General features: G+C 46.4%; 1 protein-coding gene and 1 long non-coding RNA gene across 3 annotated transcripts in view; both read left to right on the top strand.

The window, feature by feature from the left end:
• LOC138976121 (uncharacterized) overlaps positions 1-14,580 on the top strand; it is a 114,380-nt gene that overhangs the window by 12,071 nt on the left and 87,729 nt on the right. The gene's annotated exons all lie outside the window — the stretch shown is intronic.
• Positions 1-14,580, top strand: part of LOC138976109 (platelet binding protein GspB-like) — a 165,602-nt gene that overhangs the window by 68,341 nt on the left and 82,681 nt on the right. Inside the window, exons 3-5 of one of the 2 annotated variants that reach the window (XM_070348928.1) lie at positions 569-1,237; positions 2,962-3,576; positions 13,732-14,580. The exon at positions 13,732-14,580 is cut by the window's right edge and continues 595 nt beyond it. In XM_070348928.1, the coding sequence (XP_070205029.1) occupies positions 569-1,237; positions 2,962-3,576; positions 13,732-14,580 (2,133 nt within the window). The remainder of the gene's footprint in view (positions 1-568; positions 1,238-2,961; positions 3,577-13,731) is intronic. The other variant, XM_070348929.1, reaches the window with a different exon arrangement.

Here is a 14,580-nt window from a genome sequence, read left to right as displayed (position 1 = left end):
GTGTGTGTGTGTGTGTGTGTGTGTGCGTGTGTGTGTGTGTGTGTGTCTGTGTGTGTGTGTGTGTGAATTCGCGCTCGCGCGCGCGCGCGTGTGTGTGTGTGTGTGTGTGTGTGTGTGTGTGTGTGTGCGCGCGCGCTTTTTGTTGTTTAAAGATTTGAGAGCAGAAAAGTCACATCATGAAACAGGAAACGAAACCGGGAGTACAGTTATGGGAGTCACGGCAGCAACTAATTATTTCCTCCTTTTAGGAAAACGGATGCGAAAGCGGCGTGGCTGCGCATGTCATAACCTATCGGATGACGTCATATATTAGAACAAAATAGAAATGGGGTTATTATGGTTTTAAACCGTTATATAATTAACCATTATGCTGCCATATAAATCCGGTAGAGAGAGAGAGACAGAGAGAGAGAGAGAGAAGAGAGAGACAGAGACAGAGAGAGACAGAGACAGAGAGACAGAGAGAGAGACAGACAGACAGACAGACAGACAGAGAGCGCGCTTTGTGTACCTTCCCATACCTCGTATCCAAACCACTAACATACCTTACCTCTATCTCCCCATCCAGGCCCATCAAAACGTCGACAACACCTCCACCCCCTCAAATACCACCACCACCGCCACTACCAACAACATCCAACCCATCCCAACAGATCCAGCCTGCCTCATCACCTGCATAGAGAAGACGTCCCCAGCCCTCGTTATCCCGCACCGCGAGGAGAAGGTGTTCGTTGAAAGCGACATGATCGTCATGCAGAACTACTACTACGGACGACTCCACTCCACTGCACCCTCTGCGGACCGTCAGACCGTCGTGTCGGGCTGCTGCATGCCACCTTCGGAGGGAGGCGTGGAGGATGTTGCTGTTGACCGCCAGACTGTAGTCTCGGGTTGCGGCATGCCACCTTCGGAGGGCGGCGTGGAGGATGTTGCTGTCGACTGCCAGACCATAGTCTCGGGCTGCCGCATTCCGTCTTCGGAGGGCGGCGTGGAGGATGTCGCTGTCGACCGCCAGAGCATAGTATCGGGCTGCCGCATTCCACCTTCGGAGGGCGGTGTGGAGGATGTTGCTGTTGACCGCCAGAGCATAGTCTCGGGCTACCGCATTCCGTCTTCGGAGGGCGGCGTGGAGGGTGTGATTGCTGCTGTTGATGGTCAAGACGGAGGCAGTGTTGATGTCGGTGTGACTGCTGTAGAGGTTTTGGCCACGCCTGTGGCACAGCCTTTGGTCGTTCAGGTCAATTTCTTTAGATTGCTTTTAGCTGTGCTGCATGTGATACCAATGATAAGAATAGTATCCATTAATGATAAAGGTAGCGGCGTCAGTAATGCTGATATTGCCAGTGGAATTAATAATAGTTCAACAGAAGTAATAATGAGGTAGTCTTACGTCTTCTTCTTTTTCTGTTTTTCCGCCTTTTTTGTTTCTGTTTGTCATGTTGTCAACATCATATTACATTAACACACGTAGTCTGGTTCTGTGTAACAGTGTATGACGTCATTGCGCACAACCTTACACGAGTTTACCCCGGGGGACCGAGTAGCTCAGTTGTTGGGCACTGGACTTCTGATCATATCATAGGGTCACGGGTTCCAATCCAAGCCGGGACGGACACGGGTCAACTTTATGTGCAGACTCAGGGACGGTATCCATGTCCCACCCCCGTGTCACAACAGTGGTACTTAAGGCCTCGGTCACTCTGCCATCTGTGCAGGTGGCTGATTAGGCCTAAACACGCACACACCTGGTTAGCGCGACTCTTGTTGCTGTTAGCTTTCCACTGCGAGGAAGCGACCCGAATTTCCCAGCATTGTTAAAATAAAGTAAATGAAACGAAATGAAATTAAATGAATGTGACCTAAATATGGACTTTTCTCCACATTTACATTACGGCATGTAGTGTCATTGCCTGCTGTCATTAGGGGAGTTGCGTCACGTCACACCTCGTGACGTCATTTACAATGTTACGTCATGTCAACTTTTGTTACTAAAGTTCCAGCTCAGAATATGTATTTTTATTTATTACACGATGTAACGCAGCCGCACACCACCTCACACTGCTGTACATTTGTTCACGTAACCTACGGGTTACAGTATTCAATCTAAGGTCATTTTCCTTCCTTTTTAAGACACATAAATTCACACCTCATCCCCTATCGCCATACTGTGTCAATTTATCACGTCACAATCAGTACATTGGGCAGGTCCAGAAAGCGGTGTCATTTTTTCAGAACTTGTACGAGTACGTGTGCGCGTGCGTCATCAAATGTAACTTTTACGTCACACATTTGCCAAGTTCTACACGTCGTGCTGGCAAACACGACGTGTGGGGTTGAAGACGGATGCGTTTATGTCGAAAATGTTCATCGTCTGTACGATTTCAGCAAAGTGAATTACCATAAAAGGCGTAGGGTAAGCAAGACCAGAATAGTATCTGCTGTTTCCTGGAACTTAGGTTGAGTGTGAGGTGATGTATTCGCACTAACGAGAGACGTCATTCGCGCACACGTTTTAGTCTAAGTGAATCGTGCACTTTTCTAAATGGTTATCAAGCTACAGCAGTTCCAGGCACGTATACGTTGCGGATACTCACAAAACACATCAGCGGGAAGCATTATATATGAACATGGACGTGATTTATTTCATGAAGTGACTGCATGTCTGCGGTTTGATCGTCTGCTACGCGTTGCCGTTTCAGGTGAGGTGAATCTGGACCGAGTTTCTAGTCGGTGTACGGGTGACGTCATATATACACGTACACGTATTGCCTACACGTGCTGCTTCCTAGACCTGTCTAATCAAATTATGATGTGTATCTCACATCTGAAGACCATTTTTCTGTTACGTCAGTGTATCATACATGTACCGTATGTCATCTCAACGTAAGCAGTGGTATACTAGTGATAATAACATTTAATCTTATAAAACTTCATTTATAATGTAAGTTTTATTTTCTACAGGTGGAAGAAGTGGCGGAGCTCCCCAAACCGAATGACTCCCTCTCCAACCAAGCCCACCTGTCCAATGCCGGTATTCTCATGATCAACACCAACGCCACCGCTTGCAGGACCCTCCCCTCCAAACTTTCTCCCGCCCGCCAGAGGGCCTACTTCCGGAGCGTCTCGGACGAAGGGGATGATGGGAAGGGTGTGGGTGCGGAGTACCGAGACATCGAGCTGGCAACAGTCTCGGTCAAACTCGACCCGTGTCTCTGCTCGGCGAAAACTTCTCCTGTTTTGGGCGAAGCGTTTACAGCAACCGCGGAGTTGGCAGACTCTGTAAAGATCGCGTCCCAAGCTGAAGAGGTTATAGACACGAAGGTTCCGTTGAGTGCTGGAGAAGCATGCCTGATTCAGGTTTTCTCTGGCACTGGAGAAACAGTTGTGGTGAAGGGTTTTCCCACGACAGTCGGGGCCGGAGAATCTGGGGCCGGTGTCACGAAGGAGAGTTTTGTGCTGGAACAACCCGTGTTGGCGGTCACCAAAGAGGAGGAACAGGAACCTGCTGCTGCTACGACGGAAGAGTTCCAGATCGGCGAATTCATCAGCTCAACTTTCGACGTTGTTGAAGAACAGGTAAAGAGCATGGAGGTTGTTGTAGCATTGACGATGCCATTGATGAATTGGTGGTTGTGGTAGGATCAACGACGCTTTTGATGATGATGATGATGATGATGATGATGATGATGATGATGATGATGATGATGATGACAGCGGTGATGATTACGATGATGATGATGATGATGATGATGATGATGATGATGATGATGATGATGATGATGATGAGATGGAGGAGGAGGAGGAGGTTTAGTATTGGAAGCGCTGGAACTACCTCGCTTTTGCTCAATTCTATATTTGAATTCAGAACAATCAAAAGATTCCGTCTACTACATTCACCCGCACTTAATAAGCTATGGCGGTGAACTGAACGGAGACTCTTACGAAGAAGACCTTCTTAAAGGCACAATTCGCCTCCCGTAAACCACCACAGATACTGTCAGGCTTTTACACACAGTACAAACACCCTTTCGTTTAAACACTCACCGCTTGAGAACATCCTAGGTGCCCTACGTAAAGAGCGAGCAATTTTCAAAGAATTAATTTTGCGGATTGTCTGATCAGACAATCGGACGGTGCGTTTTGGCGCTAGACCTAACTTTTAAAATCTAAATAACAAATTGACAGCTTGTTACACAAACATTCTTAAATCAAAAGAATTATTTTTTCATCAAGACAAGATCAGTACAATTCGATGTTTTGAAAGTTAAAAAAAAGAAAAGCCCGGAAGCAGGGTCACGCAAGGTCGTGGTCTCGTAGCAGACGACGGTTATGCCTATCGCCAGTTCATCTGAACAGTCAAAAGCCATCGCTAGAGTTCGTGTGAATCGCAGCCGTTTGTTGCGTTTAGATTCAGAGGTACATAATAACGTGCTATTGCAGATAAGCTTACAGCGAGTCGCATTGAAATCACAAACTGACGACTACATTGTGAAAAAAAAGGAAACTGGATCACACGGGTTCACGATGGCTCAGGGATAAGATAAACAACGCAAACATAAATTCTTTGAAAATTGCTCGCTCTTTACGGAGGGCACCTAGGATGTTCTCAAGCGGTGAGTGTTTAAATGAAAGGGTGTTTGCACTGTGTGTAAAAGCCTGACAGTATCTGTGATGGGTTACGGGAGGCTTAATGTGCCTTTAATATGCGTTTAATTAATAAACATATGTAGGGTGTTTCAAAATAAAGTACTAAAAAATACATTGAAACATCAGTACCGAGGAATAGAAAAACTAATATGTAAGCTAATACGTCAATATGTACCCCAGACCAAGAAACCTACAACTGAAGGCAAACATTCTCAGAGAAATCCAGAACATCCCACAGGAAACATTCCCCAATGTAATGGCAAATATGGCAATGAGGATGCAGTCTGTCATTGGAAAACGGGGTGGCTACATTGATCACGTGGTGTGAAGAAACAGACGATCTCAACTGAAAGCTGTGATCTGGGGACAAAGCTTCTATGAACTGACTACAATATCACGCAAACATGATTTCAATAAAGTTACTGACTTGTCTGTAATAATGACAGAAAATCGGGTACTTTTTTTGAGACACCCTGTATATTTAGTCACGGCGCATTTTGTAGTAAATCATTGCAGTTGCCTCTTATTTACAGTTCATTAAGCAAATGTCCCTTTAACTTCTTCAGTTGAAACTCGCCAGAAGTTAGTTAGTTAGCTAGCTGTTGCTTTTCGGGTCCAGCGGACCATAATAGGCCAAATCAGGACCCCCTCGAAGGCGTTTTCACAATTGGGTCTCTTAAACTGTATCTGTTTAAATACGATGATAATTTTAAAGACTAAAAAAATCCACTTCACGTAATCTAACGCAGAGTACAAGGAAAGTGCGATACATCCTCAAGTGATTCGACAGAGACGAACCTGACACGTGGTAAAATTGAAACAAAAGCGAATGATAAGATAACAGCAATCTTAAAAGAAAACAAGTCGCGTAAGGCGAAAATACAACATTTAGTCAAGCTCAGTCGAACTCACAGAATGAAACTGAACGCATTGCATTTTTTCCGCAAGACCGTACACTCGTAGCATCGTCTGTCCACTGCTCATGGCAAAGGCAGTGAAATTGACAAGAAGAGCGGGGTAGTAGTTGCGCTGAGAAGGATAGCACGCTTTTCTGTACCTCTCTTCGTTTTAACTTTCTGAGCGTGTTTTTAATCCAAACATATATCATATCTATATGTTTTTGGAATCAGGAACCGACAAAGAATAAGATGAAAGTGTTTTTAAATTGATTTCGAAAATTTAATTTTGATCATAATTTTTATATTTGTAAATTTTCAGAGCTTGTTTTTAATCCTAATATAACATATTTATATGTTTTTGGAATCAGAAAATGATGAAGAATAAGATGAACGTAAATTTGAATCGTTTTATAATTTTTATTTTTTTTTACAATTTTCCGGTTTTTTAATGACCAAAGTCATTAATTAATTTTTAAGCCAGCAAGCTGAAATGCAATACCGAAGTCCGGCCTTCGTCGAAGATTGCTTGGCCAAAATTTCAATCAATTTGATTGAAAAATGAGGGTGTGACAGTGCTGCCTCAACTTTTACAAAAAGCCGGATATGACGTCATCAAAGGTATTTATCGAAAAAAAGAAAAAAAACATCCGGGGATATCATTCCCAGGAACTCTCATGTAAAATGTCATAAAGATCGGTCCAGTAGTTTGGTCTGAATCGCTCTACACACACACACGCACAGACACACACACACACACACACACACACATACACAACGACCCTCGTCTCGATTCCCCCTCTACGTTAAAACATTTAGTCAAAACTTGACTAAATGTAAAAAAGAAGAAAACATCCATCAGATGGTATATAATTATCAGACATAACATGTTTGCAACCGCGTGATAAGAGGAGTGGCTACTTTTGTGATATGAAAGGTCAAAAACTATACTACTAAGAGTTTCAAAGAAGCGAGACAACTCTATACAGAGTTTCAAAGAAGCGAGACAGTTATTATGCTTCCAATCTTAATCTCGCTTTCCCTTCTTGATCTGTGTAGGGAAACCCGTCAGACTGAGTGTGTAGCGACACACCGCTAAAGTTTTTGGCAGTTCTTTTGTCAAATCTGAAATTACAACAACAACAAAACAGCGACAAACCGCTAAAGGTTTTGGCAGTTCTTTTGTCAAATTATCTGAAATGACAACAACAACAAAACGTTGCACGTCCATGACTTGCAATCAAAAGTGGAACTAACCAGTTGACAACGTCATTTCCGGTGTTTTAATAATTCATCGGATAAAGGATAAGGATAAGATTTCATATATTCCTGTGAGGTTACCCTCATGAAAATTCGGGCTTCTTTCTCACTGGGGAAAGCGAGCTGCCATACAGGACGGCGGTTCCCTTTTAGTTTTTTTGTTTTTCGTGCATGTGCTTGTTTTTATGAAAAACGTGAGAAATATCCCTCGAACACCGAATAACCTGTTATATGAATGAAATATATCAGTCGCCTCGGTCGTTCACCTAGCTTTGCCCTAGACACGTCCTCCTATTCTCTCAGCTTTGCCCTAGACACGTCCTCCTATTCTCTCAGCTTTGCCCTAGACACGTCCTCCTATTCTCTCAGCTTTGCCCTAGACACGCCCTCCTATTCTCTCAGCTTTGCCATAGACACGTCCTCCTATTCTCTCAGCTTTGCCCTAGGCACGTCCTCCTATTCTCTCAGCTTTGCCCTAGACACGTCCTCCTATTCTCTCAGCTTTGCCCTAGACACGTCCTCCTATTCTCTCAGCTTTGCCCTAGACACGTCCTCCTATTCTCTCAGCTTTGCCCTTGACACGTCTTCCTATTCTCTCAGCTTTGCCCCAGACACGTCCACCTATTCTCTCAGCTTTGCCCCAGACACGTCCTACTATTCTCTCAGCTTTGCCCTAGACACGTCCTCCTATTCTCTCAGCTTTGCCCTAGACACGTCCTCCTATTCTCTCAGCTTTGCCCTAGAAACGTCCTCCTATTCTCTCAGCTTTGCCCTAGACACGTCCTCCTATTCTCTCAGCTTTGCCCTAGACACGTCCTCCTATTCTCTCAGCTTTGCCCTAGACACGTCCTCCTATTCTCTCAGCTTTGCCCCAGACACGTCCTCCTATTCTCTCAGCTTTGCCCCAGACACGTCCTCCTATTCTCTCAGCTTTGCCCTAGACACGTGCTCCTATTCTCTCAGCTTTGCCCCAGACACGTCCTCCTATTCTCTCAGCTTTGCCCCAGACACGTCCTCCTATTCTCTCAGCTTTGCCCTAGACACGTCCTCCTATTCTCTCAGCTTTGCCCTAGACACGTCCTCCTATTCTCTCAGCTTTGCCCTAGACACGTCCTCCTATTCTCTCAGCTTTGCCCTAGACACGTCCTCCTATTCTCTCAGCTTTGCCCTTGACACGTCTTCCTATTCTCTCAGCTTTGCCCCAGACACGTCCTCCTATTCTCTCAGCTTTGCCCCAGACACGTCCTACTATTCTCTCAGCTTTGCCCTAGACACGTCCTCCTATTCTCCCAGCTTTGCCCCAGACACGTCCTCCTATTCTCTCAGCTTTGCCCCAGACACGTCCTCCTATTCTCTCAGCTTTGCCCCAGACACGTCCTCCTATTCTCTCAGCTTTGCCCTAGACACGTCCTCCTATTCTCTCAGCTTTGCCCCAGACACGTCCTCCTATTCTCTCAGCTTTGTCCTAGACACGTCCTCCTATTCTCTCAGCTTTGCCCTAGACACGTCCTCCTATTCTCTCAGCATTGCCCTAGACACGTCCTCCTATTCTCTCAGCTTTGCCCTAGACACGTCCTCCTATTCTCTCAGCTTTGCCCTAGACACGTCCTCCTATTCTCTCAGCTTTGCCCTAGACACGTCCTCCTATTCTCTTAGCTTTGCCCCAGACACGTCCTCCTATTCTCTCAGCTTTGCCCCAGACACGTCCTCCTATTCTCTCAGCTTTGCCCTAGACACGTCCTCCTATTCTCTCAGCTTTGCCCTAGACACGTGCTCCTATTCTCTCAGCTTTGCCCTAGACACGTCCTCCTATTCTCTCAGCTTTGCCCTAGACACGTCTTCCTATTCTCTCAGCTTTGCCCCAGACACGTTCTCCTATTCTCTCAGCTTTGCCCCAGACACGTGCTCCTATTCTCTCAGCTTTGCTCTAGACACGTCCTCCTATTCTCTCAGCTTTGCCCTAGACACGTCCTCCTATTCTCTCAGCTTTTCCCTAGACACGTCCTCCTATTCTCTCAGCTTTGCCCTAGAAACGTCCTCCTATTCTCTCAGCTTTGCCCTAGACACGTCCTCCTATTCTCTCAGCTTTGCCCTAGACACGTCCTCCTATTCTCTCAGCTTTGCCCCAGACACGTCCTCCTATTCTCTCAGCTTTGCCCCAGACACGTCCTCCTATTCTCTCAGCTTTGCCCTAGACACGTCCTCCTATTCTCTCAGCTTTGCCCCAGACACGTCCTCCTATTCTCTCAGCTTTGCCCCAGACACGTCCTCCTATTCTCTCAGCTTTGCCCTAGACACGTCCTCCTATTCTCTCAGCTTTGCCCTAGACACGTCCTCCTATTCTCTCAGCTTTGCCCTAGACACGTCCTCCTATTCTCTCAGCTTTGCCCTAGACACGTCCTCCTATTCTCTCAGCTTTGCCCTAGACACGTCCTCCTATTCTCTCAGCTTTGCCCTAGACACGTCCTCCTATTCTCTCAGCTTTGCCCAAGACACGTCCTCCTATTCTCTCAGCTTTGCCCTAGACACGCCCTCCTATTCTCTCAGCTTTGCCCCAGACACGTCCTCCTATTCTCTCAGCTTTGTCCCAGACACGGCCTCCTATTCTCTCAGCTTTGCCCCAGACACGTCCTCTTATTCTCTCAGCTTTGCCCCAGACACGTCCTCCTATTCTCCCAGCTTTGCCCTAGACACGTCCTCCTATTCTCTCAGCTTTGCCCCAGACACGTCCTCCTATTCTCTCAGCTTTGCCCCAGACACGTCCTCCTATTCTCTCAGCTTTGCCCCAGACACGTCCTCCTATTGTCTCAGCTTTGCCCTGGACACGTCCTCCTATTCTGTCAGGTTTGCCCTAGACACGTCCTCCTATTCTCTCAGCTTTGCCCCAGACACGTCCTCCTATTCTCTCAGCTTTGCCCTAGACACGCCCTCCTATTCTCTCAGCTTTGCCCTAGACACGTCCTCCTATTCTCTCAGCTTTGCCCCAGACACGTCCTCCTATTCTCTCAGCTTTGCCCCAGACACGTCCTCCTATTCTCTCAGCTTTGCCCCAGACACGTCCTCCTATTCTCTCAGCTTTGCCCCTGACACGTCATCCTATTCTCTCAGCTTTGCCCCAGACACGTCCTCCTATTCTCTCAGCTTTGCCCCAGACACGTCCTCCTATTCTCTCAGCTTTGCCCCAGACACGTCCTCCTATTCTCTCAGCTTTGCCCCAGACACGTCCTCCTATTCTCTCAGCTTTGCCCCAGACACGTCCTCCTATTCTCCCAGCTTTTCCCTAGACACGTCCTCCTATTCTCTCAGCTTTTCCCTAGGCACGTCCTCCTATTCTCTCAGCTTTGCCCTAGACACGTCCTCCTATTCTCTCAGCTTTGCCCCAGACACGTCCTCCTATTCTCTCAGCTTTGCCCCAGACACGTCCTCCTATTCTCTCAGCTTTGCCCTAGACACGTCCTCCTATTCTCTCAGCTTTGCCCCAGACACGTCCTCCTATTCTCTCAGCTTTGCCCTAGACACGTCCTCCTATTCTCTCAGCTTTGCCCTAGACACGTCCTCCTATTCTCTCAGCTTTGCCCTAGACACGTCCTCATATTCTCTCAGCTTTGCCCTAGACACGTCCTCCTATTCTCTCAGCTTTGCCCCAGACACGTCCTCCTATTCTCTCATCTTTGCCCTAGACACGTCCTCCTATTCTCTCATCTTTGCCCCAGACACGTCCTCCTATTCTCTCAGCTTTGCCCTGGACACGTCCTCCTATTCTCTCAGCTTTGCCCTAGACACGTCCTCCTATTCTCTCAGCTTTGCCCTAGACACGTCCTCCTATTCTCTCAGCTTTGCCCTAGACACGTCCTCCTATTCTCTCACCAGCCCCCAACCCGATCAACAGATAACCTGCGACAAATATATATATTCCATCGGTTGGTTTCAGACACCCGGGTCTACACATTCACACGAGAAAGGCACGTACGCTGAACACAGATGCTGTACCTTTCACACAATACGCGCATGTTTTCACGCACACGTGTGTGTGTGTGGACTTTTAAAACATAATACGTTAGCGCGTTCTCAGAGGACAATGACTGTCTCGATCTGTAAAAAAAATGTCTTATTTTTGTCAAGAATACAAAGAACATTTACGTAAATCGATCCATTTAATCAGAGTTCGTGCTATTTTTAACGATTGAACGCAAAAAAACATGCACTCTTTTGTACGATGGAACTCGCACAACATGCACGTTTGGCCAGCCGCCTACATGATATGAGTTTTGAGTCGGCCTCTGACATATCACATGGCTCAAAAAAGAAAGAAAGAAGGAAAATCAAATGTTCAATCGATACATACGTGCATGTTTTCACGCACACGTGTGTGTGGGTGTTCAAGACATTTGTTGCAAACAATAACTATAAAAGCAATTGTCAGTAAGTACTGGTGTCACATGACTGATGTGAACCAGTTGATTGGCTAATGGCGATGCGCTAAAACTGTTAGCGCACTCTTGGAGTGCGCTAACTTTTCCACAGAGCGTATTCTTCCGCCCTTTGCCTAAGCGAGACTGTACTCTCATCCTCAGAATTAATTAATGACATGTAGCTTATATTCTCCACAATACCAAAATACCATAAATTTCCTGCTTCTCAATTAAAGCAGAAGTGGGTTTTTCTGACAGATTGCATGTGCCTGTGCCACAGTTGCCACTGATCTAAAAATAGAACCCGCTGTGTCTAATTTTTCAGTTTCGACTTGCGAAGAATCTTCTCATAATTATGCCGTAGCTTATTATCCACATTACCAAATGATGAGTTAGTACATAATTCCCAGCAGCTAACAGAAAACACAAGTGTTATTCCGATAACGTACCACTACCAGCTAGATCAGCATTTGGAATATATACGTAGCAGACTAGATTACACTGAAATACGACTGCATCAGTTCAGTAAATGAATGGTTTCCGAATTATTATTTCAAGGCAAGAACAATCGGAATCGAAAACGTGTAGGGTTTAGAACGTCCGTACCATATTATAAGACTTATTACCATCCTGCCTCATGCGTGCAGACTCAGTGCAACGTGACGAGCAATTTTTGTTTTTGGAATGCTGCAGTGGTTCGATTGCCCTAGCCTAGCAGACGACATAAACCTCGCTTAGCAAACTAACATGTTGGGCAAATGTGAACGAAAAAACGATGGGGATATAATACGTGTAGGGTTCAGAGCATTCTTACCGTTCATATTTAGTACCAGACTCCCCGATGAGTGAAGATACCACACGAGAAACATGCCACATTTATTTTGAAAATGTGCTAACCGTCGACCTTGGGGGTTAGCCAATTCAAGGGGAGTCACTCTGCACAGTCAATCCGTCGAAGCTCGACTTGAGGTTTCGAATCGCAAATAACTAAGAACACAGTCCTTTCTCCGAGTTCAAATGAGGTCTCTTTGAAAGATCATCACTGTTTAGCTTAACGCTACACTGGAATTTACCAACAGAAATTAAAACAAGAGTTTGTGTGTGATGAAAGCACGACACACTTGAGACAGCCCACACAAAAGTAGATCTTCTACGACCTGACCACACAGTTATGCCTATTCAAATGCGCGTAGCAAAATTTGCGTCATCACGCAAACGTGCGTGTGGGCGTTTAAGACAATTGTTGCAAACAATGACTGTACAGCTCTGAAGGTTTCATCACGGGGCTCTCCTCGAAGTAGCATTGTCGTAAGTATCGTGAACTAGATTAAAATGGCTGCGATGTAGAACATTTTATGTCAAGGTAGTTCGCGAAATGATGGTATCTGTTATCTTTCTTGTTTAAAAAAAACCAAAAATCCACAACAACCCAGCAAATAAACAAACACACACTAGAGTATGTTGCGGCCCTTTATATGGTCATTTGTTGTTGCTAGGCCCCTAAACAGTAATGAATGAATCAATCAATCAATCAATCAATCAATCATCCAATGAATCAATCGTGTTGGGAGTACTACACGGAGAATAAGAATTTCCAGGCCGTTCCATCTGACTCCGTGTTTAAATAAAGAATCTGGTTGTCATGATCGTGTACGGTTTTAGATCATTAAATCAGATACACCTTGAGAAAATGCTTATGAACAATCAACCAGCACGCTTATGTGTGTCTGCCTGTGTGTCTGCCTTTGTGTCTGCCTGTATGTCTGTGTGTCCGTCTGTTTCTCTGTCAGCGTTTTTGTGCTCTTCCTTTCTTTCTCTCAATCTCACACGCTTTTATACTGTTAAGTCACGTGACAATGCATCACTTTCATCAACATTACACGCTTTAACTTGTGGTTTAAACACAACTTGATTCCATTTTTGTTTAGTGGCATTTATACAATATTTCTTCTTCTTCTTCTTGCGTTCGCCGTCTTCATGGTTGGCGTTGATGCGTGGTACCATGGTTTATTAGAGTGCGCCGTGCAGCCCAGTACCTCCGTCTTCAGCACTCGAGGTTTCTGTCGGGGCTGCCTCACCCTTAGCTCATGGCCCGTACGTCCTACCCTGAGAGCACAGGGGGGAGGATTTGCCGGGATCCCACCCGGAGCTAGGGTTTTAATGCGCCCATAATCGCATTAGATGAGTCCCGTCGAAGGGCGATGGAGCATTTCGAAGAGAGTAGCAGTGCCGCCTGCTACCCCCTCCATCCTAGTAGGAAACACCGCCAGTTTGGTCCGCGGCCGCAAGCGGCTGGTCTTCATATCTGAAGTCCGTTCCCCTATCCGCCACCCGGGGACGCGCTGGGTTGGGGGTGGTCGCCCCACTGAAAGTCCCACACTGGGTTAAAGAAGTTCAGCCTGTCCCAGATACAATATTTAACATTGAGGATCCGAACTCAAGCTTCAACTCAAGCTTCAACTTATTTCACTTTTCACATGCCGAAACCTTTTACGCAATCTTCTTTCTTCCGCCAGGTATCGACCTCGGAAGAGCTAACAGAAGGAAGCAGCGTATCCCAAGACGTTATCACAACCACATCCATCACCACCCTTACCTGTGAAGACCAGATCTCAGGAGGGCTGCTGCTGGCAGACTTCCAGGACGAGATTGTGGGCGAGATAGAGATCACGCAGGACGAGGGCGAGGACGTGGACGAGGTCTTTCAGATTGTCAACGAGAGAGACGTCCCCATCCCCCACGAGGCGTTCTTGCAGAGCCTCGACCTGCTCAGAGAGACGGAGAGGTTGGGAACGGACTCCGAGAAGGCTTCGCCAGCCAGGTTCAGTCGTTCAGCTTCGCCGGTTGAAGGAAGCGTGCGGACTTCACCGCTGAGGGAGAGCGGGCTGCCTTCTTCGGTTGGACAGAGTTTGAATTCTTCTTCCCCTGCTAGAGAAAGCGTGTTCATGTCTCTGGCTGACAAAGGCCTGCTGGATATGCCTCTGTCAGCAGAGAAAAGCGTGGGGCGCAAAGCATGGCTGAAGGATGACGGCATTGAGTATGACGTACTTACAACGAAAACTACAAAGGACAGTAGAGTGGGAGAAGAGAATGAGGACAGCGACGCTACCTTGCCGTACCCACGTGACGAACACGACGCTCGGACCAAGAAACCGAAGAAGTCCAGAGCCCGCAGGTCCAGAAAGAAAACTTCTAAAAAGGCGTCCAACGAGAAGAACAAGGCAAAACCTTCATCGAAGCCCCAACCGCCTCGTGTGGAAACGTCCCCAGGGAAGAAGAACTACCCAAAGAGAGGTCGAACGACAAAAAGCTATAACAAGCTGGAAGAGTTTAGTCCGATCATCCCTACCACACGTAGAGAGAAA

This window comes from Littorina saxatilis, linkage group LG9 (assembly GCF_037325665.1).
Source record: "Littorina saxatilis isolate snail1 linkage group LG9, US_GU_Lsax_2.0, whole genome shotgun sequence".
Lineage (NCBI taxonomy): Eukaryota > Metazoa > Mollusca > Gastropoda > Littorinimorpha > Littorinidae > Littorina > Littorina saxatilis.
The sequence above is the reverse complement of the archived record's forward strand: the minus strand, read 5'-3'. Positions and strand labels throughout refer to the sequence as shown.